At 35.0% G+C, this 27855-nt stretch overlaps 2 protein-coding genes and 1 long non-coding RNA gene across 4 annotated transcripts; all 3 read right to left on the bottom strand.

Annotated features, from left to right (window-relative positions):
- Positions 1-208: 208 nt before the first annotated feature.
- On the bottom strand, positions 209-1898 carry LOC142522732 (uncharacterized). Its single transcript, XR_012814517.1, has 3 exons — positions 1644-1898; positions 1526-1549; positions 209-1281 (listed from the first exon to the last, which is right to left on the bottom strand). It is a non-coding gene; the product is annotated as an uncharacterized LOC142522732 (long non-coding RNA).
- A 12092-nt stretch (positions 1899-13990) lies between these two features.
- On the bottom strand, positions 13991-17064 carry LOC142521959 (receptor-like protein EIX2). The gene is made up of 2 exons (XM_075625132.1): positions 14995-17064; positions 13991-14784 (listed from the first exon to the last, which is right to left on the bottom strand). The coding sequence occupies exons 1-2, from the start codon at positions 16909-16911 to the stop codon at positions 14086-14088; spliced, it is 2616 nt and encodes an 871-aa protein (XP_075481247.1). The 5' UTR covers positions 16912-17064; the 3' UTR covers positions 13991-14085.
- Positions 17065-23127: 6063 nt separating this feature from the next.
- On the bottom strand, positions 23128-27633 carry LOC142522556 (cysteine--tRNA ligase CPS1, chloroplastic/mitochondrial). 2 transcript variants are annotated; one of them, XM_075626005.1, is made up of 10 exons: positions 27385-27633; positions 26966-27140; positions 26179-26242; positions 25937-26098; positions 25321-25491; positions 24954-25235; positions 24736-24861; positions 24074-24292; positions 23855-23971; positions 23128-23755 (listed from the first exon to the last, which is right to left on the bottom strand). In XM_075626005.1, exons 2-10 carry the CDS (start codon positions 27136-27138, stop codon positions 23438-23440), a joined length of 1632 nt encoding a protein of 543 aa, XP_075482120.1. In that variant the 5' UTR covers positions 27139-27140; positions 27385-27633; the 3' UTR covers positions 23128-23437. The 2 variants fall into 2 exon arrangements, with proteins under 2 accessions (XP_075482120.1, XP_075482122.1); XM_075626007.1 differs by having other exon boundaries at positions 27413-27633.
- Between the last annotated feature and the right edge of the window lie 222 nt (positions 27634-27855).

The following is a 27855-nucleotide window of genomic DNA, read 5'->3' as shown; positions in this document are numbered from 1 at the left end:
GTAAAAGAAAGTTATAGGCAATTTCTAAACTACATACCATGCCTAATCAGCTAGTCGTTCTAACGCAGGTAAATTCAAGCAAATCACACCAAATAATTCAAATAAGAGAAAATAGTCAAACATATGCACAATCATGTTATTTGTGTCTAGACTCAAGTGCTCTAAACTCTAACTCGAGCATATCCCAGTTACGCTCTGATACCAACTGTGGGGACCCGTGCTCCTGATTAAAATTTAATGATCAAACAACCAGGATTTATTAATGTAATCAGCGAAAGCGATTAAAAATTTTCCTTTTGGGCCAATAGAAATTTCGGCATGACCTCCCCGTAAGTAGGACATCCCAAAAATTTCCAAACAACACAAACAATATTTATATACTCGAAATAAAGTCATAACATCAATTCACAACCCTATAGCCGCACTGGCCAGGACTAAACACATATAGAGCCGCAAGGCTCGATCACACAACTATCAATTCAAAACATCGTAAAAATAATAGTACAGCTACACGGGGCATCTCCCCGGTAAATGTATAACTCCATAATATATTATATATATATCTGGGAACTCTCAACCATGACTCGACGACTGGGCACCACTACCTGATGCTCCACCAGACACGTCAAATCCTCCTTGATAACCTGCTATGGCATCAAAAACAACTACAGCATAAAAAGAAACGAGGGGTCGGGCCCCAGTACGACGAACCAGTAATATTACGACAAATATAACTGACATGAAATAACATCAAGTAAAATGCGATGCAATGCAATGTAATGCAATGCGTGAAAGGTAACAACCGATAACGGATACCAAACAGAGTCCAAATGAATCGCATCAACAACAGTAACAGTGGCCAAACGTGCCAGGAACGAAGCAACGCAACATCAAGTCGCCACTCATCCATGCACGTAGCATCGAGAGTACGGGAGCTACCCGCTCAGCCCTCATGCAAGTCATCAGGAGTGCTAATCCTACCCACCCGCTCCATCGATGACGCAACAACTCGATAGATCAATATCAATAGCAATCAAAGGAGTCAAGGCTCGAAATGCTATGCACTAATAGTATCAACTCAAATAAATGCATGAATGCAATCACGTATTCACAGAAGCACATAAGGCACGCCACAACTCATTACAAAATACTTAACGTCATCTCACGTCATAATACACGTCGTAATGAAAACAGTTCGTACGTACCTCAACTGACTTAATTTACCACAAAATATCTTAAATCCTCAAGAAAGTCCTGGAAATGCCAACTCAGACAAATCACCTGAATATTAATTTAAATGGTCTTATTATCATATAAAAATTCCAGAACCATTTAAATTCACTAAAAAATCCAATTTCAACAATTTAGGCATTTTAAATTTCTAAAATCTCTATATTCGACTAAAATGCCTAAAATCAATCATTTCTATTTTATCGTCGCAAAGCATCAAACTAGTTGATACTCGATTTATTCATCTCATTAATTCAAAAATTCCTTATTAAATATTCTGAAATTTGTTCAATACCTCGAATCAACTCAAAGTTTGTACCTACATCCAAAAATATAATCAATATCAATATTGATATCAAATTTAACCAAAAATGGAGCAACCCTTAAACAATTTCTGGAATCATAATATATACCTCAATATATATATCAAAATGAAGCCTATGACCCAAAGAACAAAAGCCCTCAATCAATTTCCGAACTCCGACGACGTACGGCGACGATTCAGCGGAGAAAGGGGCGACGGGTTTTCAAAAAATGTCGAGAAACACTTCAATATGGGTACCAAAATGTAGCTCTAGTCGAGAGCTTTCCAACCATATATTTACTTTAATTTTTCGGCGACCGGTGACGGAGATGCGGTTGATCAAAGCTAACAAAAATTGTGAAAATTTGAACATAAGCTACGGGAAAGAGATGAGGATCCACGTGTGTTTATGGTGTAGTGTGTGTGAGAGAGTGTACTATAATATATATTTACTTAATCAAACTAGGCCGGGCTTCGGGGTTCACTTGGGCTGGGCTCTCACAAATGTTCTTGGTTTAATTGATTTAACTTGAGTAGATTGTTGTTATCAGTTTGTTAATTATTATCAGTTACCTTTTATTCATCTAATATCAGTTTGTTTATAAGAAAAAGAGACAATTTTGAGCAACTACTGATATTTTATTGAAAATAAAATCGACGCCTTACAACTTGATTCAAATTACTTTCTACAGCATCTTGCCACAACATAAACCAGTTGTTCAAATCATAACTCTTAATATTCTGAAAGTTTTCGGAATTGGCGACTAGATCAAGCAACTCCCACACCCTTAACAGCAGCATGTGGTTCAACACATCATCCTTGACCAGCTCGGATATGTGATCAACTCGAGCAAGCCTCTTGAACCATCTTGCAAGTGACCTCTGTCTTGCAGAAGCAGGAAATTCTCCGGTATTGATTAATTGGAGGTCATGAGCAGTAGTCCAAATGGACATAACCTCCGCAAAGATGAAGTCTTCTGCACCTCGTTTTAATTCTTGCAAACGTTGAGGTGTCGTCCATGAAGGATGAGGAACATGTGTGCTACTTTCACAATCTATTGGAATACAAATGTCATTACGAGCAGAAGTGATCTTTACTTATAGACAAGACTTGAAGGAGGAATACAAAGAGTCAGATGGCATTAAATTATTCAGACTAAGTTTTTCTCATCCTTTTTTTGTTTATTTTTATTTATTTGTATTAAGTATAAAGCAGTAGATAAACAGAGTTATGACAAAATGGAATATTTCATTCATAAAATCAGATGCATTACATTGTCCTATCTATTACATTTTGTTGATATCAACAGTTTGAAGTACTTCAGAAGTACTGAGTACTTCAGCAGGAACCTAACTAAGCTCTGCTGGAATCCCCTCGCTTTGCATGGTCATGGTTGGTAAAAGGGATGATTCCGCAGTTTAGTCCTTCTAAAAAGGAACAATCTAACTGATTGTTCATATTACAGGTCAAGGAATTTCTTCCAAGTGTTCATATCTTGAAAAAGGATGTCTTCAGACATCATCTTACGAGAAGCTGGAAATTGTCCTTGCAACTCCTCTGGTGAATCAGACTCTGGAGAAGACTCCGAGAGAATTTTTGCATCATCCATTTGTGTTTTGTTATTTGTGTACATAACATAGTTTGTGGGTTTGCAGGTACTTATATAGAGTATTGGGAAGCTAAAGAGACATTCATCCAGTCACATCATGCACGAATTTCAAGAGTCATCTATCTTTTCCTCAGATCTCGTATCAATTGCATTTATTAGTTGAATTAATTGAGGGGGAATATTATTTTATTCTGTCTTTTCTTTTTCCGTGCTTTATCAGAAGCAGAAGAAGGTTTGTCTTTTCGATAAAACAATGTGTCTACTGGTTTTCTATCAAGATGCTGAAAATATTTCAGTACTTCATAACTTCCAGTAGATATTATCATAAGATGACAAACTCTCTTCCGATATTTTTAGTAACCACTTGGACAACCCGCTTATTTTTAGTATTTTTTAAATTTTGGCGTATCTGACACTCTCTGCTAATCTTTTCAAATTCAACCGTAAACATATTGACACATGTCCTTATGTTTCACTGACGGTTGTACATTTTGAATATTAAAACCGCCTCTTCCATCTCATTTCACTTTTTCGTTTCAAGACTTTTTCCTATCAAATACTGATTTCTCTTGCACTCATCTTTCTCATCGAATCTACTTTGAACTCATTTCTATTTGCAGAAAATGGCTGGAGCTTACACACTCAATGTCTATCAAGTTAACTTTGCATCAATCCTGACAATCAAGGACGATAATCTTGTTAAGATGTTTCAAGCCATCGAGAAATCTGGTCTCAGAAGGTTTCTGGGAGCACCAGCTATTATCTACAAGACTGATCTCTTGGAATTTTATGCCAAAGCTAAAGTTGTTGAAGGGAAAATCATCTATTCCCAGGGAGATGTATCTATTTCAATTGATGCTGCCCTACTGGGATCGACGTTTTTTCTCCCGTTTTCAGGTATCTCTGAATTTTCTGACATCAATTAGGAGGAGATGTCTACTGCCCTTCTCACCTTCTCAGCTTCTGGAGAGGATCTCTCTCCCTCCTGTTTCAAAAAGTTTCTGAAATGGAATATCAAGTGCTTCCTGATATTGTCGCAAAGGCACTTCTGGTTAAAGCTGGAACATTTGATAAATTGACCAAGGAAAATGTTCAAGTAATGATAGCCATCACTTCAAATTTCAAAGTGGACTGGAGCCGTTTCCTTTTCAAAATCATGAAGGTTATGGTTGTTAGGAAGAGTTCTGGATTTGCTGTGCAGATCAGCACAATGCTTAAGGATGCTGGTTTTCCTTTAACTTCGGAACAAGACGCTTCTTTTGTGACAATGGAAGATGCTGATAATGTGCTCGCCTTGAGGCCAAAGCCAACTGTGGCGGAATTTATTGCTCTAAAAAGGGAAATTGGAGATGCTCAGACTGAGGTTCAAGGACCTCAGAAGAAGATCAAGAGAAAAAGAGTGGTTATCTCCACCGATTCTGATAAAACAGTATTTGAGGAATCTGCTGCTCCTACCCAAGCATATATCCCTGCCACCCCTAGCAAGAAGAAGGCTCACACGGTGCTTCGCATCAATAAAATAGCAACCATTGCTGATTTAGACACTGTCCCGTTGAGACAATTGTTTCCAGAAGCCACGTCTTCTTTGCAAGTATCTATCCCTGTCACTAAGCCAGCAACCACTTCTGCAACCACAACCTCTACTGCTCCGACCTTCAGACCCTCGTCTGGAGTTGTTATTCGTGAATCTACTGTAGGGTATTCTGCTTTAAGACCCGTGATGCCTATCTCATCTTCAGATAAAGGCAAAGGGAAACTCGTTGAAGAATCACAATTTCAGGGTGCCAAATCATCTGTTTTAACTGGTATTGATCTTCACTTGGAGGAGATTGAGAAATCTGCCAATGAAGGAATGACTTTCTTTGATGATTGGCATAAGGTTCGAGTATTCCATCCACTCACATTCTTCAGAACACCAGGTGCATTTCGTAAAATGGTAAAGAATGAAGAGAAGGTGTTTGAACTTGCCAAGACTGAAAATATGATTGAAGCTATGAGACGCCGAAGTTTCATTCTTGAGCAGCTGAAACGACAGAAGCTGGAATCAGTGTTGAAGTATCTTCAGTCCAATTTTGATGCCATTATTCCCACTGCTGCTCAGGATCAGGATGTAATCCATTTTTTGATCGAGAGACTGAGATCAATGAATGAGCATCTTCTTGCTCACGAACAAGCGTTTGGAGAACCTGTTCAATATCATGAAGGCTTCGTTCCTGATTTTTATCAGATTAAGCCAGTTGAGGAAAGAACTATAGCTCCTCAAGAAGCTAGGGTTTCCAGTACTCTTGCATTTCCAAAGCAGCTTACTCAGTCTTCATCTCTTCTATCTGTTCGTGAATTGGCTTCAGTGGATGAAGTCATTCAATCTATTGTTCTTAATGTCTCTGCTGCAACGGAAGCAGCTCAGGCTGATGACATGGTCCAACTGGAAACTCAACCAGCAGACCAACACTTAGCAGAATCAGATGCTGCACCATCTCAATCACTGCCAAATTTCGAGATTTTCTTTGCTGAACATCAAGCAGAAATGGTAGCTATCTTGAATAATCAAATTCCAGCCGCTGAGAAACTGCAGGCCATGGAAGCCGAGCAACTAGAAGCAAGAGAACTTCCTGAACCCTCTGCTGCTGCTGAAGGATCTTCTGCTGAACAGTCTACTGTTGTTACTACTGCTCCAACAGATCTTGTTTCTTCTACTGCCTTAGTTGTCCTTCCTACTGATTCACCATCTCGCATTGCTCATATTGCGTATCTTGCTGAAATCTCAGAACGTATGCTCGCAAGAAGTCCATCCCCAGACGAAGAACGCTTTAATCTTGAATTCGAGATTGACATACTGAAACGAAATATTGACAGACTTTCAGAGATCATCAAACAGATATTCTTTGAACATGCTGGTGAAGTTGACGCCACCAAATTCTTCCGAGAACGCGTAACGAAATATATCGTTAAAACGGCAGAATCGTTGGCTAAGCTTGAAGTTTAATCCGACCTTTTTCAGGAAGAATGTTTTGTCTAGTCACGCCAACATCGTTCTTGGTCAATCTGATGTCATTCAAACTTTGCCTGCTCATGAGTCGTCTCTTCTCTCAATTTCAACTAAAGTGGAGGCTACTGATTTGAAACTTGAATCCATCGATGCCAAGATTGAGTCTCAATCTCAATCTCTTCAGGCCCTTAATGATCTCGTTTCGAATCAAGTCCCATTTTTGGAGATGATGAATGATCGTATTATTCGTCTTACTGGACGAATGGATGAATTGCTTACTCGCATTGATGCCAAAAAGGGGGAAGCAGTAGAACGTAGGACAGAAGAAAGGACAGAGGAAGGTAGATCTGAGGGACATCATCATCAAGCAGAATCATCTTTCAGAAGTCAAGATCCTCAGTATGATGATGCACTGTTCAACGATATTGGGACTGATGATTAATCTTTATGATTAATATTCTTGAACTCTGCTTTACTGATTATTTACTTATCAATTATTTGGATATTATTGCTATTTTTTTTTTGTGATATAATTGTTTTTCTTCATACTAACTTCTAGGTTTTGGCATCACCGCAAAGGGAGAAATTGATAGACTTAATTTAATTATGGTGATGTTAGTCAAAACCAGTAAATCACGTTAGTAAAACGAGAAGATAGTATAAAAACAAAAGTTCTTGTATCGCCTTAACAAAGCAATACTCTTCGAGTACTTATCAGCTTAGAAGAACAGAAGCAGAACTTGACTTTTACTAAATCAGAACCTACCGATCATACATTAAATGTTACCATTACTTTACCAAGTACGAGTATTAAATGCATCATCAATGCTGAACAAAGTCATTTAATACGTTTTACAAATTTTGGTATGAAACAAGACTGATTGTTGTGAAGCTTTTTGCAGGAACCTTTTTAGGCAATAAAGCTGATTCTATCAGAAGTCAAAGAAGCCGTTTTATTTATAGACGTTGGAATCAAGACTTCTATAAATACACAAGATCAACGACGTTTATAGGTTACCGAACAACAATCACATTCTATATTATACGAACGTCGTTTTGAGCACTCAGAATTACTTATCATCTTCAAGCTCAATATACAGAAAAGAAGCACATGCTTCATAAAAGTCATCTGATCTTTTGAGATCATATTGTGCTGACTGTTTCTTACTCTCTCTACAATCAAAATCACGTTACTATATATTTGAGAAAAGTTTGTAAACTAGAAAAGATTCTTTTTCAGAACTTTGTTGTATTTGTTTTATGGTGTTGAGAAACTAAGAGTTTCAGTAGGCAAATGATAAGTCCTGCTGAAGTGGGTGTGTACAAGTGTTGTATTGTAAAAACCAAAGTCTTTTAATGATACTGTAAAGCCCAAAATAGTATACGTAAAATCCATGTATATATTTAATTTATGAAATTTATTATTTTAATTATTTATGTTTATTTAATGTATGTTAAAATATTTTCTAGAGTTTTATGTTTCAGGCGATTATTCGAGGCGAGATCGAGGAAAGGAGATAGGGACGATTTTTTTTTAGTAAATTTTAATGCAGTATTTTATTTAAGATAAGGATGGAGTATTTTAAATAATTTAATTAATTTTAGTAATTTAAGAGCTTAGTTATTTAAATGATTAATTGATTGTATTTGTGCATCTTATTTAAATTTAAAATTTATAATGGGGTTAATATGAGATTTATTTTAAATTAGTATGTTAAATGTTTTTAAATAGAGTTTTTAGTATATTAAATACATATGTTACAATTGTTAATATATATGTAGGTATATATATATACACACATATATATATCAACACACAAGCACACACACTTTGACTCACACACACACTCACACATTTACACACACACATACACGTACACACACACAACACAAAACACAAAACAAAACATGCTATTAAACTTTTTGACTAAAGAGAAGGTTGTGTTTTTAAAACAGTCATCTCTCAATTTATTTATTTCATTTTCTTCCTTCTTTTTTTCATTCAACGAGCACATCTCCTCTAAAAATTTCCAGCATATATTTAGTAAGTTTTCTTTGAAGAAATTGAGCTAAGTTCGTCCCGGATCGTCTCCCGTATCATCTCCGCTTCGGTATCGTTGTTTCGGTATTTTTAAATATCAAAAGGCACGTATATTCTGTTCTTGATGCATCGATCTTGTCATATTATGCGTTGTGTTGTTATTTATGCAAAAATTATATGTGTGATGCGTAGAAGTTTGAGCAATCACGTCTAGATCAAGTTTGAAACAATTTTGGATCACCAAATTCACGTTTTTGCTGTTCTGTAAAATACTGCGATTTTTCGGTATTGATTTTGAGAAAACTTTCAACGTGAAAATCGTAGAACTTTTTGATGCCTTCGATTTGATATAAAATTTGAGTTATTTGGATTAAAAACGAGTGAGTTATGGTGTTTTTAGTATGACTGCTATTTTTAGATCCGAAAACTCATGTTTCGCTGTTCTTTCGAAAACTGCGATTTTTCGGTACATATTTTGAGAAAACTTTTAATTACAAAAACGTAGATCTTTTCGATACGTTCGATTTGATATAAAATTCAAGTTATTTGGATTAAAAACGAATGAGTTATGGAGTTTTTAGTATGACTGCTCAAATCGTGTTTCAAGAAAGTTATGAATTTTAATATGTTCTTGAAGTTTTTATGTTGCAGGCTTTGTTGGAGATCGACGGGTGATCGTTGCTGCATATAAGAAAGTTAGTAATGATGTTTAGAGTATTTTTGAGGTTTTGATTCATGTCTTTAAGAGCTTGAATTATTAAGATGTCGTAAGAAATAAACTTTAATATAAATGACAATATTTTGGGTCGTATGAATTGTAGGGTGATTATAAAAGTTTAGTTCATTGTTATGGTGTCCTAGAATGGTCTCATAGTGATGAATCTTGATGCCTTATGTGTTAATTGGGAGAATAGACATGTCGCAAAATTTTCATAAAATAATTCGTCGAACAGAGCGGACACGGACCCGGACACGGAGGTAGGCACGGTGTCCGTGCCTTCTTATTTCATCACAACAATTTTTAAGCGCACGGACACGGACCATGATACGGACCTAGGGACGGGGTCCGTGTACCTTCAGAATTTAGGTATATTCTTTTATTATTTAAGGTTTGATTTGAGGTTTTATACCATGGTTTAATATGATGTTTTACAGGGTTATGTCATGGGAAATTATAGAATGTTCTAACAATTTATTTAGCTTGGGATTAAGCATGACATTTACATTTAAGTTGTACAAGTTAAGTTTATGTATTCATATTAGTATGTTGCAGCAACGACCCGATTGACATCCAACGAATCCCTCAATGCAAAGTAAGTATGTATGACGTGCAAAGAAAATATTTGAAGTTTTTGAGGTATGCTAAATGTCTTGTGACCAAAAGTGAATGGGTTTGGAAGTCGGTGAACGTGGCCGAGGACCTCTCCACCCCGTTAAATTATGAACGGGTTTGAAGTTAAGATTGGAAAGCGTTAAATTATGAATGGGGACCAATCCGCCCGTTAAATTATGAACGGGTTAGATCGTGGTTGTGAAGCGTTAAATTATGAACGTGGATCAACTGGCCTGTTAAATTATGAACATGGATCTCATGTATGTGGCAGTGGATATGTCCCTGTCAGCCCAGTACTGTGGTTTGTCTGATCAGGCATTTATTATGTTATGGGTCACTTGCTTTGAAACATCCTCTACGCAAAATGATGAAGTTAAGTATGTTGAAGTATGAAAGCATGTTTAAAGAAAAGTTTATGTGATGGCACGTCATATTATGTATGCATGTATATTCAAAGTTTATGCAAAGCTCAAGTTTATGAAAGTTCAAGTTATTATGCAAGTTCAAGTTTCAAAGTATGTATGTTCAAGTTCAAAGAAGTTTATGAGAGTTCAAAGTTATTATGAAAGTTTAAGTTTCAAGTATATATGTTATATTTTGAAGTTGTATGTGGTTTTATTATGTAATACTCGTTATTCCCAGTTTATACGTGTTGAATCTTTAGACTCACTAGACTTGAACGATGCAGGTGAGTACGTTGAGGAGGAGACAGGAGGTGGCGACCAAGGGGCAGGCTTGGACTGAGCGGAAGGCTAAACCCGAGGACCACTATGTTTATGTTTTATGAAAACTTTAAAATATTATGTTTTTATGTTGGATGTGAGATGATTTGAAATAAGTACTTTGTTGGAAAATATTAGTTGGGAATGTTGATTTTAATATTATTAAGTTAAATGACAAGTGACAACCGTATGAAATTTTATGTTTAAGAAAATTTTTAATTTTTCCGCAAATTTTGAAGTAGTAAAAGTACGGTACGTTACAGATACCTTCTGGAAACAGAAGAAGGAGAGACGTAGAAGATTTCACCTTCGAACTTTCATAAACAACCCTTGTCTACTGCCTACTGTTTTATCATTTTTACCCTTAAACCATCAGATCGTTTCTGCACTACATTGTGGTCTGCTGGTTATATACTTGAACAAGATTAGCTATAATCTCTAACAGGATTCTAGCACCCTTTGCAAAAACGACCGTCAAAGGAACGACTTTATTCACCCCCCTCTAAACTCTATATCGATCCCCAACAAATATATACGTATATGATGAATGGAAATGTTTATTATGAAAGGATAAATGTTTAAAGTTTATGCATGTTCCTGAAAGCTATTTTATTAAAAGTATTTTCACTAGTTGCCTATGAATGTATATTACTAGTTGTTATTATGGTTAAAGTTTGCTGAGTCATTAGACTCACTAGGTGTGATCGGTGCAGGCGAACATGATTTTGATGGAGGAATTGATGGTTAAACTATCTGGACTGAAGATGCACACAACCCGAGGATCGTCGCTCGTTTTCCGCAATTATGTTTATGATTTACGTTTACTTTAGAATTTTATGACTTATGATGATTTTTAGTAGTTTTTGAGATATTAAGATGTTTATGCTTTATTTTGAAAAATCTAAATTTAGGTTTGGTTGACGAATTACATTTTCATGTTTTGATATGTATTTTTGCAATTTTCAAATAATTAGTTGATGAGTTAATTTTTAAATGGTGCAAAATATTTTTATATATATGTATGTGGTTCGGCCGAATGGTTTAGAAAAAAAATTTAGTATATTTAAAAAATACGAGTAGTGGACGTGTTAATTGGTATCAGAGCGATGTTCCTGCAAAGAGTTGTACCACCGCCAGTACCGGAAAGCTTAATCGTCAAAACTCAAGTCTCTAAGTTCAAATGTTTTAAATGATTTTAGCACCTGTACGTTTACATGGTTCATATGCTTAAGTTGCATGTTTAGAAGCTTTTGAAAGTAAATTGATACTCATGCTTTAGCTGCTCGATAGATTATTTTTATATGCTCATGATGTATGTTACACTACAAGAAAAATGATTTTCCGCAGCACATCATCAACTAGCGTGCATTAAAGCACGCTGCGAATATTACTTTTGACGGCGTGCATCAATATGTGCGCTGTTAATATTGTTGCATTTGACAGAAATAACGGCGTGCATTAAAAGCACGCTGCGGAAAGTAATATCCGCATCGTGCATTTATGTGTGCTGTAAATATTATATACTTTCCGCATCGTGCTTTTTATGCGCGCCGTTAAAAATATATACATTAACGGCGTGCATGAAAAGCACGCTGCGGAAAATAATATTATATACTATCCGCAGCGAGCAATAATGTGTGCTGTTAATACTCTACACATTCACGGTGTGCATAAAAAGCACACAGCTGAAAATGGATGCGAATTTTTAAATTAGCGACGATTTTGGTTAAACCGTCGCTAATTTAAAAACTGCGATGGTTTCAAAAACCGTCACTAACCTTAGAGACGGTATACGATAAACCGTCGTCGATTTAAACTCGAAGAAGGTTTAATAAAACACCGTCGCTTTTGGCGAAGGTTTTTATTAAACCGTCGACAGTTTATATATAATCGTCGCTGATTTACGGCTATTAGCGACGGTTTAATAAAAACCTTCGCCAAAAGCGACGGTGTTTTATTAAACCTTATTCGAGTTTAAATCGACGACGGTTTATCGTATACCGTCTCTAAGGTTAGTGACGGTTTTTGAAACCATCGCAGTTTTTAGCAACTGTTTGATGGAAATCCGTCGCTAATAGTCGCAAATTATCTATAAATATCCGATTTTCCATTCCACTTTCCTCCACACCACTTCAAAACACTTAAATTTTTTTCTCTTTTATACGATTTTAATTTCGATTTAGGTACATTTGTTTTTCAATTTTTGGCTAATTTTTTAAGTGTTAGTTTAGATTATCAGTCAACATATCATATTTGTATTGTAGTTTTTTTTAAAAATTTATTAAATTATAAAAGTAATTTTATTTTTTATTTTTAAGCAAACTTTAGCGACGGTTATTATACAGTCGCGAAATTTAGCGACGGTGTTGGGTTACCGTCGCTAATTTTACATCGCTAATTTTAAATACCGTCGTTAATATAGCGACAGATAGCAAACCGTCACTACTTTTGAGACAATGTTTTTGGTTTTAAAACATTGCCAATTAGCGACGGTTTTGTCAAAAATCGTCGCTAATATTTAGATTTTTTCGAATATTAACGGCGTACATTGCACGCTGCGGATAGTTGTATTAACTGCGTACATATGCACGCCGTTGATAATATTATTAACAGCGTGCACATGTAAGCTGCGGATAATCTTGAACTTTCAACAACTTTCAACTTCGCAGCGTGCAATGTGCGCCGCGGAAAGAGAATTTGCGCGCTGCGAAAAGCCATTTTTGTTGTAGTGTTATATGAATTATGTTATGCAAAATATGTTGCTTTCGAAGATCATGTGTATTTGTTATGTATGTAATCGAATGACTCTCACTTGTTGAGTGACGACCATATCACTCACTCTTACTCTAATTCTCCAGATAAGTCTGAAGAACAAATTGAAAAAGATGAACAAGACAGTTTTGGAGCTGGTAATATAAAGAAATCAAGAAGTCCATTTTAATTATATTTCTTTTCAAGTTTTATTTAATTCGAGTTTTAAGACGCTTCCGCAAATTTGTTTATGTTCTGAAAATTTTTATGTTGTTACAACATATTGATTATGATTTATAAACCGATCGACTACAATTTTTATATAGAATGTTTGTTTTTTTTAATTGTGTGATTATTAAACAATGTCAGTGATGACTTACTCCGGGCTCGGAGCATGACAGCTTTGAGCTAAGGAAAAACTAAAATAAAAATTTAAGTTATTGAATGTAAGCAAAACTTTAAGCAGTCACACGACTAATGAAATTTTCTCTTTTAATTAGTATAAGTCTTAATGATATTAATTCAACCTTGAAATTTAAAATCATTGATTAATTAAATTTTAATACTACGTATCATGAAAATGAAGAAACGTAATTAACGCTTAACATCAATCATTAAAGCAATTATATTTTTACCTCCAATATAATCTAATTAAATTAATATGAAATTTAACTCTTTATTGCATGAACTCTTCACCCTTTTTTTTTTCTGCTTGCATGTGGCAGGTTATAAGATGTTCGATCAACATGTAAAATGCTTTTTTAAAAAAAAAAATTAGGAATTGGTTGGTAATCAGATTTTTAAAAATTAAACAAAAAACTACAAACGAATATAAAAATATTATATTTTTCCTACTAAACTTGAAGTTTTTATATAATACGTAAGAATTTTTTTAAAAAATTCTATGATCTTACAAATAATTAAAAAATTTGAAAAACATACTATATTTTATTTTATCTACTGGAAAATATTATTTACATTTTTTTGCAACTCATGGCTCATTCTACCGGTCTGATATTTTCCCCCGATTACCGAAACTTTGATCACAAGCATGTTTATTATTTATCAGTGGCAACGAAATTACACGACATAATACATACAACTCTTATGTAGCTATACGTGTTTCAAAACATCTTCGGGCACGGTTCCAATTCACCGCTATCTTTATAGAAAACCAATCATTCACATCTATCAGCTTCTTAAACCATATATGCCTACAAGATTTATTCAAAACTAAAGTTCCAAGCACTCCCCAAAAGCCAAAAATGAACCCGAGTGCCATACTGATGTAAAACCCTGAGGTTACGAGCTCGCTATTGTCCGCTGCGTCGACATCGTCAGTAGAGTTCGACCTCTTACGTGTTTCACGATCTTCTGAACAAGACTTTGAAAGGGGAGGACCACACAATTCTGGATTTCCTACGTATGAAAAGGAGTTGAAAGTTTGCATGTGAGTGTTCCAGGGAATTCTACCGGACAAGTTGTTGAATGACAGGTTCAGGACTCCGAGGTGACTCAGTTGCGAAAGGCTGTCGGGAATGTGACCTGAAAGGTTGTTTTCTGACAAATCAAGAGAGTTAAGCAATTCTAATCGGAAAATGTTTTCTGGAATTGATCCAACCAGGTTGTTTCTTGAAATATTCAAGGCAAAAAGACCGTCAAGACTTGTAATTTCAAGAGGTATTTGTCCAATGAACTTGTTGCTCGAAAGATCAATGGCTTTCAGAAATCCAAGATTCTTATCATACTCAACCTTCTTGTCTTTCCATATATTTCTATTTATCATCGAAGCCTGGTTTGTACTCTAAAATGGGAAAACTATTTGAAATATTGTCGGGAGATAGGTCGGGTACAGGCTTTGAAGTCATGGAACTGAAATTGCCTATGTATTTTGATATTGTTCCGGAGATCTTATTTACAGAAAGGTCCAAGAGTTGAAGACTTTGTAAATGACACAAGGTTGTAGCCAAGCGACCATAAAACTCATTGGATGTTAGGCTCATAACAGTCAAATATAGGAAACTTGTTCCCATCCATGGTGGTATACTACTGAGAAATTGTTTTCCCCAAGATCCAACACAAATAGCCAACTACAGTTTCTCAATGTTGTCGGAATCTTTCCCGTGACATTATTGTTCCTTAGATACAAAGAAGAAAGATGATATAAGTAGCCAAGCGATTTCGGAATTTCCCCAAATAACAAGTTGTTTGCCAAATTAATAAACTCAATGTTTGTGCAGTTCATCAAACAATTTGGGAGGTTTCCTGATAGTTGGTTGTCCGCAAGGTCAAGCATTAGCAGCCCACTTGAAGCACAAGTATTGATCAATGTCCCAGAAAATTTATTCCTTCCTAAATTCAGAAATTCCAAGTCTTGACTTAAAAGAGGTAGCGAACCACTAAACTCGTTATAACTCAAGTCTAAGCTTGATAAACTAGGACACGAAAAATTAGGAAGAATTCCAGAAATCTTGTTGTATGACATGTTCAAGTCCTGAAAACAAATGGAACTATTCCATTCAATATTCGTTGCGGTGTCAGAAATTTGGGCATTGGAAATGTCAACACTTACAAACCCCGAGTAAGCCTTTTGAAGCCACCTTGGGAATTTTGGCCCCAAGTTGCAATAGGCCAGACCTATCATTTCAAGTTTAAATGGAGGATTCCAGTGAGAGTTGATCTTTACCCTTAACTTTGAGTTGAAAGAAAAGTCTAAGTTTCGCAATAGAGAAAGATTAAAAAAATGAACTTCATTGATCATCCCTTCTAAGTGGTTTGAACTAAGATCCAAAATCTCAAGCTTGGAAAGAGATCCGATGCTTTTAGTCAAAGTTCCATTGAACATGTTGTCATGAAAATCCACAATTTGTAAAGATGTACACCATGTCAGATCAGGCACGCTGCCAACAAATCCATTTTTATGGAGACGTAGAACCTCAAGATTATGAAGTTTTACCACATTAGGTAATGAGCCGTAAAATAGATTTTCACCCAGATTAAGATATTCTACCATGGTGGAATTCCACAAAGCAGTAGGAACACCACCTTCAAGGCTGTTACCTGAGAGATCGACATGTGATAACAACGTCATATTACCTAGAGCATCCGGGATCTTTCCCTTGATATAATTACCTGAGAAATCAATGTAAGTAAAGCTTCGGCTGACTTTAAGAAACTGGGTTAATATTGAAGTGGTGGTTAGAGAATTCGAAGAAAGATCTATGGAAGAAAGAGAAGTAGAAGTATTGATCAAATTAACTGAGGCAGGATGAGTGGATGACAGGCTACATGACTTCAAGTTTAAATGATTTAGGCTGGGAAGATTGCCAATTACCTGGAGCCATATTGCAACCCTACTGAGATCGATATAGCTAAGGTCAAGATATTCCAACGACTGCAGACTAGAAAGCCAATCAAGGTCTGTAATATTTAACAACGAATTGCCACTAAGATCAAGATACCGCAACATGGATAGATTCCCCAGATGATGCGGGATTACACCACCGATATTAGAATCGTGTATACTAAGATATTGTAGTTTACCAAGAGAACCCATGAATTCAAGAATTTGGCTGCCATTAAAATCAATCCCATCGAGGGTAAGATAATTGAGGTCTACTAAATCCAGCAAAAAAGGGCTGAGCTTAGAACTTACGAAACTGGTAGATATGTCCAAACTTACGACATGATTAGTCTTATTATCACATTGGACACCATCCCATCTGCAGCAATCCTTTTTATTTTCCATGATTCCCCATTCGAAGGTCGATCCGCCATTATCTTTCAGGTCCTCTTTGATCTTGAGTAGCGCAAATCTCTCCTTCTCCAAGCATCGCACTGGAATGGTTACAATCACAGGAAAGGCGAGTAGAAGCAGAAGAAGTAGCACGTGCAAACAAGTAAAGAGTAATTTTATTCCGGATAAGTTCATTTTTCAGCCGGATTATTATATACGTGATAGATTCTAATGGCGGGGTGTGAATTATATAATGGCTCATGGGAAAAATTTCCGCGTTGGGACCTTGAAGAAGTTGATTTTCATTTCGTTTTGTTGAGGTTTACTTTACGTCAATAATGCCACACTTTATTTTAAAGATTGAATAAATTTTGTAGATTTTCTTTTTCTTTAATCATACCAATCCAGCGTGATACACATATTTCTTTTGATAATTGTTAGTGCAAGATGAAAAGTTGCACAAGCTAGCTTTAGTGGCTGTACCTATGTTTTACATGTTCACTTTACTTGAAATGGCTCAACCACAATCCTCTAGTGGTCGAAAAATTTTACTCACACTTTGAATTATGAATTTTACTTGGTTTAACATGCTTCAGTTTTTCCAAAATAAAGTAAAAGAATAGCTTTAGTTTTTTTGGAAAACATTTTGGAGTACCGTTTCATTTATCCAAGACACAACAGAAGTTTTAAAATTTTAGTTTTAACCATCAAAATTGTTAATAGGTGTCGTATGATTCATATCTCAACAATAGGATGTTTAGATGATTTACCTTTGTGTTCGAAATGCTTGACAACAATTATTACGGATTTTAATTGGATATACTTCTTCTTGGAAATCCTTGCGAACGATCTATTTGATCAAACGTCTTCCTTCGATTATCCGAATTAGATTCACGATCAAAGACACTGGATTTCTCTTCTAACTCGCTTTAGAAAACTATAAAAAAAAAATTTACGTTGAAAATTGGTCGTCAAAATTTGGCGGAACCACGAAAGTACAACGGTACTTGTGGAAGAGCTTGGCCCTGTGTTGTTCTCCAAGAGCAAGAGCTGGTCATGTTTGGTTTATGAAAAGAGGGAGAAGAGAGCGAGAATCAAGACTATATTGTTTTGATTTATTTTAGAGGTATCGAAAACGAACCCGACCCGTCCACCCGACTTGAGTCAACACGAAAAATTTTAGGTTAGGGTTGGGGGTTTTTGAGTTCAAGTCTGATCGGGTTGGACTTGAAATCTGAACAGAAAAAACATGTCGGATCGGATTGGGTTTCGATCGACCCAATTGATCAGAAATTTGACCCAAAAAAATAATTTTTCCCATAAATTATGATGCTAGATCAAATAATATTTTCATAGATTATTAATAATTATAATATTGTTATTGATACATATGTTCAAAAGTAAGTTGAAATTTGTAAAGCAATGTTTATAAAAAGCTGCCAATTTTATTTAATTTTTATTTCATATATTGTTTCGAGGTTTGCCCAGTGCAAAAAAATATAAAAAGATTGAAATGTGGAGCTTGAAATAATTAAGTTGGAAGATTTTTTATTGTATATTAATGTCATAAATTTTAGAGGTGTAATATTTATTTGTGCAATATTTGAATCTTATAAACAATTATTAATTTTGGATTGATTAATCATTTAGAAAATTGGAGTACTAAATTTAAATATTTAAACACATGAAACATATATATAATATTTATATAAAATTTATTATCGTGTTTAAATTAAAATATTTTTTTATCATGATTATACATTTATATGTTTTGATTTTTTATATTTATTTAATTATTTTGTTAAATAAAATAATAATAATGTTAAAAAATCAAATCAGGTTGGCGGCTTGGTCGAGTTGATTCAGGTTCTGGTCGTGTACGGTTTGAAATTTTTTTTGTAGTATCCTTGCTTCAACCTGACTGGAACACACCCAACTCACCCGAATTAACATCCTTAATTAATAAGTTATATCAACTATTGAAACATATGTATATAAGTAATCTCACAACTATTCTAGAATCCTCCTTCAACTAGGACTAGGTGATTTCCCATTGTCAAAACTTCTATGTTGTATTTTCAACTTTTGACAACACATGATATAATTAAATAATCATTATTTAATTAATTGATTATAGAATCTTATATAATATTTCTTGAGCAATTTGACTTGATAAAATCTATTAATCAACATTTGAGTAGATTTTCATATTCACTAAGTAAACATTTTAGAATTATGTATTCATTATATTTTCAATCGACGATCAGACAAAGCCGATGTGACGAGATTACAAAACTTGTTATCACAATTTTCCACTTCAAAATTTTGCATTTACCTATTTTGGAACTTCTTCACCAAATTAGGCAGTTACACTCTCCTCAGAAAATTAGTAGTCATACTAAATTCCACAACTTCTAATTATGAAATATATTATAAATTCATTTATAAGAAATTTTTTTGATATCCATCGAACTTAGTCATCAAATTCAACTCCTTGAATTTTACAGCTATCTCATTGGGGCCTTCTGTTTTATCAGTGCGGCAACCAACCAATGTTTAATAAAAAAATAGCAAACATAAAAAAATTCCCCTAAAATTATGCATGAATTAGGAAATAATTAAGACAAATCAGTGAGTCCTAAAATATTTCAAAAATATGAAAACATAAGCTTAAGTAGTGATTTGGTGAGCATCATGTTGTTCAGTAGACATAAAATTCATTTTGATATGTTTCTTCATAGCATGATATCTGATGAAGTGATGCTTCTTGCTTATATCAATAAGCATGGTTCTTTTGTGCAATACTGGATTGTACATTATTGCAATTGAACTTGTGTTGTTACAAAATATAGGTGATTCAGAAACATATATCTATAATCTCTTATGTCAGGATCGATTAATATGAGTAAAGTGTTTAGAAGGGGGATAACTGAATAAACACTTTGGCTTTTAGAAATTGTTGAAACTTTTCAAGTTCGCAAGCTTGATTTTGATGATAACAAAACTTGTTAATTTTGTTACTAATAATCTATCTTAGTGTGCAACATCTAGGATCACTCACGGGATGTTTACATCGCAAAACTGAAGACCCAAATGATCGCACAAAATGAATCAGTCTAACTGATTACGTCAATTGAGCAGTTCATCTGATTGTCTAGTTGATAGGTGATTCAGCAGGAGAACCTCAGAAGCCTGGCCAGCCGAAGGAGTGTTCAACTGATGAAGAAACTCAGCTGATCAGTCCAACTGAATAAGTGTGAAATCAGTTCAACTGACGAGTCAACTGATTTTACCAGCCCAACTGAAAGTTCAGTTCAACTGACCAGTTTGAAGCATCAGTCAGAATCTTTCAGTTATGGATGAAGACAAACTCTTTCAAGTGGAATCCAGCTATACGTGAAAGTACAAAGCCATTGTCTAGTCAAAGGACAATAATGGACGTTGCATCAGAGCATTAAAGACAAAACGTTTCAGAAGGGCAGTCGAAAAGTCGAGACACAAAGTCCAATAAACGAATTCAAGATGCAACGGATACAACAAATGAGTCTCACTGTACGATCAGTTTTCTCGCCTATATAAAGAGAAGAACAGTGAAGACTCAATATGAACAACAAGAAGAAGAGTGAACGAAAAGAAGCTTTTAAGCATATACGAGAGAAAAAGAAAGGGCACGCTTATTGCACATCAGCTTTCAGGAGCAATCAGCCCAGAGAGAACTCTTCACAATTATATCAGCTTAGATTAGAAGCTTATTTTCCTCAGTTTGTGAGAACTTCTTTGTTCAGTTCTCACACACAAACACTCTCAGTCACTCAAATACAGTCTTGCACATAGACGTTAAACTTCTGTATGTAGTCTTTCTAACATAGACATTAAAGAAGTGTTGACTGGATGGTGCTGCCTTCAGTCTAGTCTAGGAGTTCAGTTTAGGCAGTGGGTAAGTCCTAGCTGAGTGGGTTTGTACAAAGAGTTGTATAAATCAAAGTCTTCGAGTGGATCCTACCCGAGACGGTAGAAGGGGTGACGTAGGAACAGTTGAAGTCTCTGAACATCCATAAACATATCTTGTGTATTTAACTGTTTAACTATTGTTTTCATACTGTTTGGATCAGTTAGAGTATCCGTCAGTTCAGTTGTCACCATAACTGAACTGATGAATGCAAAAACTAATATGTCCCTTTTCGGTTATTCAGTTTACATAAGATAAAATGCTTTCTAATATAACAGTCTTCTTCACGAAGGATTACTTCGAGTTTCTTCCGCTTGATTTTTAATCAAGCTCGATTTAATTAATCGGTGTTAATATTCTTAGAACACGAGCTATTGCAGCTCATTGGAGAATATTTTGTTTGAAGCATCCCAAAGATGCTCAGCAAACGATCTTTCAGAAATATTTTACGAATATAAATCAGTTCTTTGAGGAACTGATCCTGAAATCTGGTATGTCTATATCGATCAATTAATTAAAATATATTGAATTAAACTGAAGGATAGAATTGAATATTTAGACAGAGGTACTTGTAAAACTGAATGAGCAAGAATAATACACACGAGGATTTTTTTGAATGTTCAGAGACTTCAAATACTTCTACGTCACCCCTTATATCTCAAAGGATAGGTATTCACTAAAATAATTTGATTCATTACAATGAATGTAATAACTCACTTAAGTTTTGGATTTAAACAATGTCGACTCTTAGTTTTTCTATACTTATCACTTGATAAATGAATAGCTCAAATGTGTAGCCTGAATGCTACAAATACATCAATGAGTTGTGAGCTTGAGACTGCGATTTGCAAACTGAATATGAACTTGAAAATAAATCGCAACATGACAGAAATAATGATTTTCCTTGTTGTTCGTTACTAACTGTTGATTTTCACTCTCTTCTTCACAGTCGAACTTCTCAGCTATTTATAGTATTTCGATTCCAACGGTCACATTGTATACATTAATTAATGATATCCATTGAGTCGTCTTTTAGTCCATGTAAACATCATTTTTCTCACATAGAGTATGATGTATCAGACTATTACGCTTCGTCTGTGCTACGTTGGCAATGAGTGTTAGTTTGTCTAATAAGATTCAAATTGCAACAGATGACTTGTCTAACTGTAACGTCGAAAAATAAGTTCACGTAAACCGCATGCATGAAAATTATTAAATTGCTAAAATATTTTAATTAAATGATTTCAGATGAATGAATTATAAATTTTGAGTGACAAAATGATTAATTGTGTAATTTAGCTTGGTTTTATAATTTAAATATTTTCAGACAAATATCGGTGGTTGTGTGTAGGTGTTTAGGGGTGTGTGTTCGTGGGTTTAGGTTTGAATAAATAAAAAAACAAAAAAGCTTCTTAACTTTTTAATTAATGGGCTTAATCAACACTAGTTTTTTAATTAAGAACTATTGTTTTTTTAAGGTCAAATTTAAATTAATTAGATGGAGCAAGGAATTTTATATATTTTATAAGTGGATTTTTGGAAATATGTATTTTTAAACCTTTTTAATTTAAGCCTAATGATTTTATTAATTTTAATAGGCCAAATTTATTAATTAAAAAACTTTTATTGATTAAGCCCATTAATTAAAAAGTTAAGAAGCCTTTTTGTTTTTTTATATATTTAAACCTAAACCCACACACACCTAAACAACTACACACACCCCAAAACACACACTAAGTCTCGACTTTCTTCCTCGTTCTTCCTTGCAACAACGATCACTCGACTCCTTTGCATCCAAGGTGGGTTTTTGGAGGGGTTTTGACTAGAAAAAAGGGTATAAAAAAATAGAAATCGTTCTCCGTTGGTCACCAACTTCCACCGCTTCGGTATTCGTACTTCGAGCGTTTTAAACACAAAAGCACGTTACTGAACTTTTTTTTTGCAACATTCAAACCATATTATGTGTGTTTAATCATGTTTGCATGAATAATATGAAACCCTCCTTTTATTTTCGGTTTTTATGACTTATACAATTTAAAACAAGGATTTTCATGCTTTAAAACTCATGATTACTTTATTCGAAAAGATTAAAAAATCGTGAGTGTTTATTCAACCCCCTTCTAAACACATCTCAACCAATCAACCGATCCTAACACCAGTTTGAGAAACAAAAAAAAATCGTGATATGCATGACTCGTCTCTTGAGCACTTCAGCTTTCAATTAAATTTTCAAGTGTTGGTGGAATTATCTAAGAGAATAAATTGTTACAATTCGATGGGAAAAGATTTTAAGAGTATGAAAATTTATGAGCTGTACTAATTTTAAATAAATTTACAATTGTAAATATTGACAAAATATATAAAAATAAAAGTTTTCCATTTAAAAGTTTATGCACCCCACGAGCTTTTTGCGGTAACTGGTATTAATTAAGAATACAAATATGATATATAATTTGTCTCCGTAGAAGTACAAATTAATTGTTTTTGGCAATTATAACTTTTGTAATAACATCATCGTAGTAATAAAACTAATTTGTTCCCAACAGCATCCTTGTACAAGCTTTGGGCACTCTACTGACCACAAAATTCATCTAAATTAGAGGCAGTTTTAACCACTTCTCGACAAGAAAATATTGGTGCGTAAAACCCGACACAAAGGGGTCATGCAACAGCTCGAGAACTTAAAAAAAATCAAAAGTTGCAGGTACTATAAATAAATGATTTGATCTGTAACTTACATCGTTAATGGGTTGGAATACACGCCGCCTCCTGCTACTTCTCAGCTGGTGAAACTGAATGAGCATTTTCTGCAGGATGAGGGTTCGTTGGTCGAACAGGGAGGATGGGCTCTTCCGATTGAGCAGACACATCTGACTGATCTTGTTGCATGGGAACACATGGCCTCCAAACTGTTTCCTTCCCTACATCCATCAGTGCAATTCCCTTGGCAGCTAAGTCGTGTCTAATCTGATCGCTTTTCGAGAACTCTTTGTTTTCCCGGGCTACCATCCTTTCTTCAATTGAATGCATGACGTCTTCTTCAGTCAGCAAGGCCCTTTTCAAAGCTTTATCTTTGAGTTGCTGCAGAACCTATATATGGTGCACAATATGTGAGATGAAAAGGTAAGAGTGATCGAGTGTGCAAGTCATGATATAAAAAATGTAAGGGGGAGTAGATTTCGTTAGCACCTCGGTGTAACTCGAATTGGAGAGTAATCCAAGAACATCCAAGACTATTTTAACCTTTTCCTCTAAATCGACCAAGGACTTCATTGTTGATAATTGTTGTTTCTTTGACTGCTTCTTCTGGAATATATTAAAGGAACAAAGAGAACTTTTACATCAAGCATATAGATAGAGGCATACTCATGAACAAAATACAGTGCATTATCGATTACAAATCCCTGCCTTGAGCATGTTTACTGAGCTATTCATGTATCTCAAAGCTTCTTGAAGAGAGGAATTTAATATGGTCGGTGTATGCAGATCATCTGACATTTTGGTCTCAAACTCCGTATGCAGCTTATTAATGCCTTCTAGGGCAGCAGCACTAATACGGGATGTTTTAACATCTGCTTGGGTATCATCACTCATAGATAGTAAAGCATTTTCGCAGTCTAGCAAAGTCTGTTGAGATAAAAAAAAACCCATTACTTAACAGAAACAATAACATAATCTTGCATGCAATGGATATCTGCATGCTACGGCATCAATTTACAATCATGGGAAGATCAACCATAAAACTTGGTGTGCATACAGAAAAATGCATTAACTAAGAACATGGGAAGGTTGGACAACATCGCGAGCAGACGGAGAATTAATATGGAGCAGAAATCATCTAAAAAACAATTATTGGTTCTGCAAATCCAAAAGGACAAATAAATAACAATTCAAAGAACTGAAGTAACCAAATAACACCAGCTCTTCAGCTGCGTAGATCTAGCGATATGGACCATAACAAAAAACTAACACAAAGACAGATGCGAGCCCTGTGGCACCCATTTAATACTCAATTGCCCAAAGAGCAAATATAATTTAATGAACATTCTATGGAAGAGAGAATTGTTCACCTGATACAAATAGAAAATAGCTTCGGATGCAATTTCTATCTGAAAAATTGAATAATTAACAGGGGAACGATAATGAGTTCCCAACAAGAAATATCGCAGTGCAAGAGGATGGTATAGATTGGTAACCTACAAAAGAATATATTAATTAAAAATAGCCGTGAGCTTATGTCCATATCCAAAGGTATTGAATGGAAGATAAAACTCCTAGTATCTTTTACCTCACGAATGGTGAAGAAGTTTCCAAGTGATTTAGACATTTTCTCATCATTAGCTGTCACAAAACCATTATGTACCCAATAATTGACTTTGCTCTCTGAGGAAGCAGCACAACTTTGAGCAATCTCATTTTCATGATGAGGGAAGATCAAATCCATCCCACCACCATGAATGTCAAATGTGTGTGTCAAGTATTGAGCACTCATGGCACTGCATTCAATGTGCCATCCAGGTCTCCCAGGACCCCAGGGGCTATCCCAAAATGGCTCACCAGGTTTTGCAGCCTGACCAAAAAAAGGTTGGACTTCTTCATTCAAGAGTACAAGGGGCAGATAATTATGTCAGTCCAATGGCTGAAGAAGTTTTCACCTTCCATAAAGCAAAATCAGCAGGATTCCGCTTTCTCTCATCAACAGCAACTCGCTCCCCGGCCCTGTTATCTTCTAGCTTTCGCCCGGATAGAAGACCATAATTTGGGAAATTATCGACAGAGAAGTAAACATCACCATCAACAGCATATGCACAATCATTGCTGATAATCTGCAAAATTGAGACCAGAATTTACACGTGTAAAGGAATGCATGTGATATCATTAAAAAAAAAAATCTCTATACACAGCAAGAGGGTCACAAAAACAATTGTACTCGTTACCATGATTAAACAAAAGTGGGCAACCATAAAATTCTCACAAATGTGTCATAGAATGATAGAATCACATTAAAAAAAGAAAAAACAAATTTGAGGACAATTCTTGACATGGGAAAGTTGAGGGAAAAACAAATTTTTTTATTCCAATGAGGGAACTGACAGGAGTGTGTAAAACCAAAGCAAAAATACAAGTAAACTACAGTTTTGTACCAACTTGTGCCTGAATGTTCAAGAAATGCTGAAAGCTCGATATTTACACTGAGATTTGAAAATGGCCATGATAGCTATTGAATCTTCTGTGAAAAATTAAATACAAACAAAAGGGTAAGCAATGAACCTGAGCAATCATGTCCTTGATTTGCTGCATATGTTCAGTAACCCGTGGTTGATTGGTGGGAACAAGGCAATGAAGATCCGCCATGTCATTAAGAAACTCATCGCAAAAACGACCGCTCAACGCCTTTGGATCCTCCCCAACCTCATTTGCTCTACGTATAATCTGCAAAATATTTACCACGTGAACAGTTACATGAATGAATCCAACACAGATGTACATGTCTAGTGAGAGAAATTGCATACCTTGTCATCAACATCGGTGAAATTGCGTACATATGTAACTTCATAGCCCAAATATTTCAGATACCTACAGCATTAAAATTCAATGAATACACTCGAGAATCATTACCAGGATGGAATAACAGGCACAAGATGATATTAGCACACAGATTTCACACACAATATATCATTCGTGGAAAATTCTCCTCCCAAAACCCATATCCTTTTCAGAAAAATCACATAATACGAGGCAAGAATGGATCCATACAATGCAGGGGACTGTCTTCCCAAGTATCATTTAGCCCTATTTTCCATATCAAACAACGACAAATGTAGCATTTTGGAGTATTAGAACAAATAATCATGATTCTAAGTGTATAACGCACCTTTAACCATGACCCGCATGCATTTATTGGAAAGTATATCTTAGGAAACCAAAATCCATATCCATCTTAAGCCAATTTGGTCATCTAACCATTCACACTCTACATGTTATGGATAAACTGATCTTTTTCATTAAGTAGCACCACATTCTGCCTCAGAAGCTTCCTTTTGTTAATCAGAAACAAATTACCACTATAATCTTCAACACAAAAACCAAAACAATCACCCGTATAAAAGTACCAATGTAAAGTTAAAGCAATCCAAAAAATTTTTACAATTCTCACCAACAATCTAGTCATACAAGAAATCGGACAACTGCATAAATACATAGATGAAATCTCTCATCACACCACAAAAAAAAAAACATCACATTCCCATAAATTTAAATTTACGCCTAAAAACAATATAAAAAAAAGTTGTAATTAACCTGTAGAGTACATCGAACGCAACATAAGCACGCGCATGACCAATATGGCTGAGATCGTAAGAGGTGACACCACAGACGTACATCCCAACTTTTCCCTCAATTCTAGGCTTGAAAACCTCCTTCTGTTTTGACATTGTATTGTACAATTGGAACGTCGGGCTTTTTTTGGCCATTTCTGCACACAATTGAAGACGAAAAGGAAGTTCAGGCAAGATACCATAAACCAAGTCGAAAGAATTTAACAAGATGATAACTGAGATATAATATATATCAGAATATGTAATCAAAACCACAACTAGGCTACATTTACTAATCTGTAATCAAAACCACAACCGGCTTTTAACAAAATCGTAAACTTTTCCCCCTGTATGACTACTTAACATCGATCATATCCAAATATTTTTCGAAAAAGAAAAAACCTTCCGGTGGAGAAAATCTTCGTCACACAGAGAGAATCGGAGAGGTTGGCTTAGCAACGAGTTTTCGATCGGAATGCAATTGTCTCTTCCAGTTTAGTTGATTGAGGGCTTCGATTTTGGTCAGCCGACGATTAGAGGAGAAGGAAATCGACCATGTGAAATTGGGTCAGCAACTTTACGAATTTATGAAAACCTCATAAACAAAACCCTAATCGCGTGGTGTATACGAATCGGAAGTAAGAATTGCGCCCCCAAAATGTAAACAAAGTAAAAATATATATTTTCATATAATATTACATTTTCTTCTGCTAATTTATTTTTTAAAAATTTCTTCTGATATTAATTTATGTACTCACGCTTAAAAAACTAAGAGTAGATCTTGAGGCATAGTCGTTATCGAATAAAACTGAATAAAAAATATTAAAATAACATTTATTTAAAAATAACAAAAATTATCATGTTTAGATAAAT

This window comes from Primulina tabacum, chromosome 13, assembly GCF_025594145.1.
Source record: "Primulina tabacum isolate GXHZ01 chromosome 13, ASM2559414v2, whole genome shotgun sequence".
Lineage (NCBI taxonomy): Eukaryota > Viridiplantae > Streptophyta > Magnoliopsida > Lamiales > Gesneriaceae > Primulina > Primulina tabacum.
The sequence above is the reverse complement of the archived record's forward strand: the minus strand, read 5'-3'. Positions and strand labels throughout refer to the sequence as shown.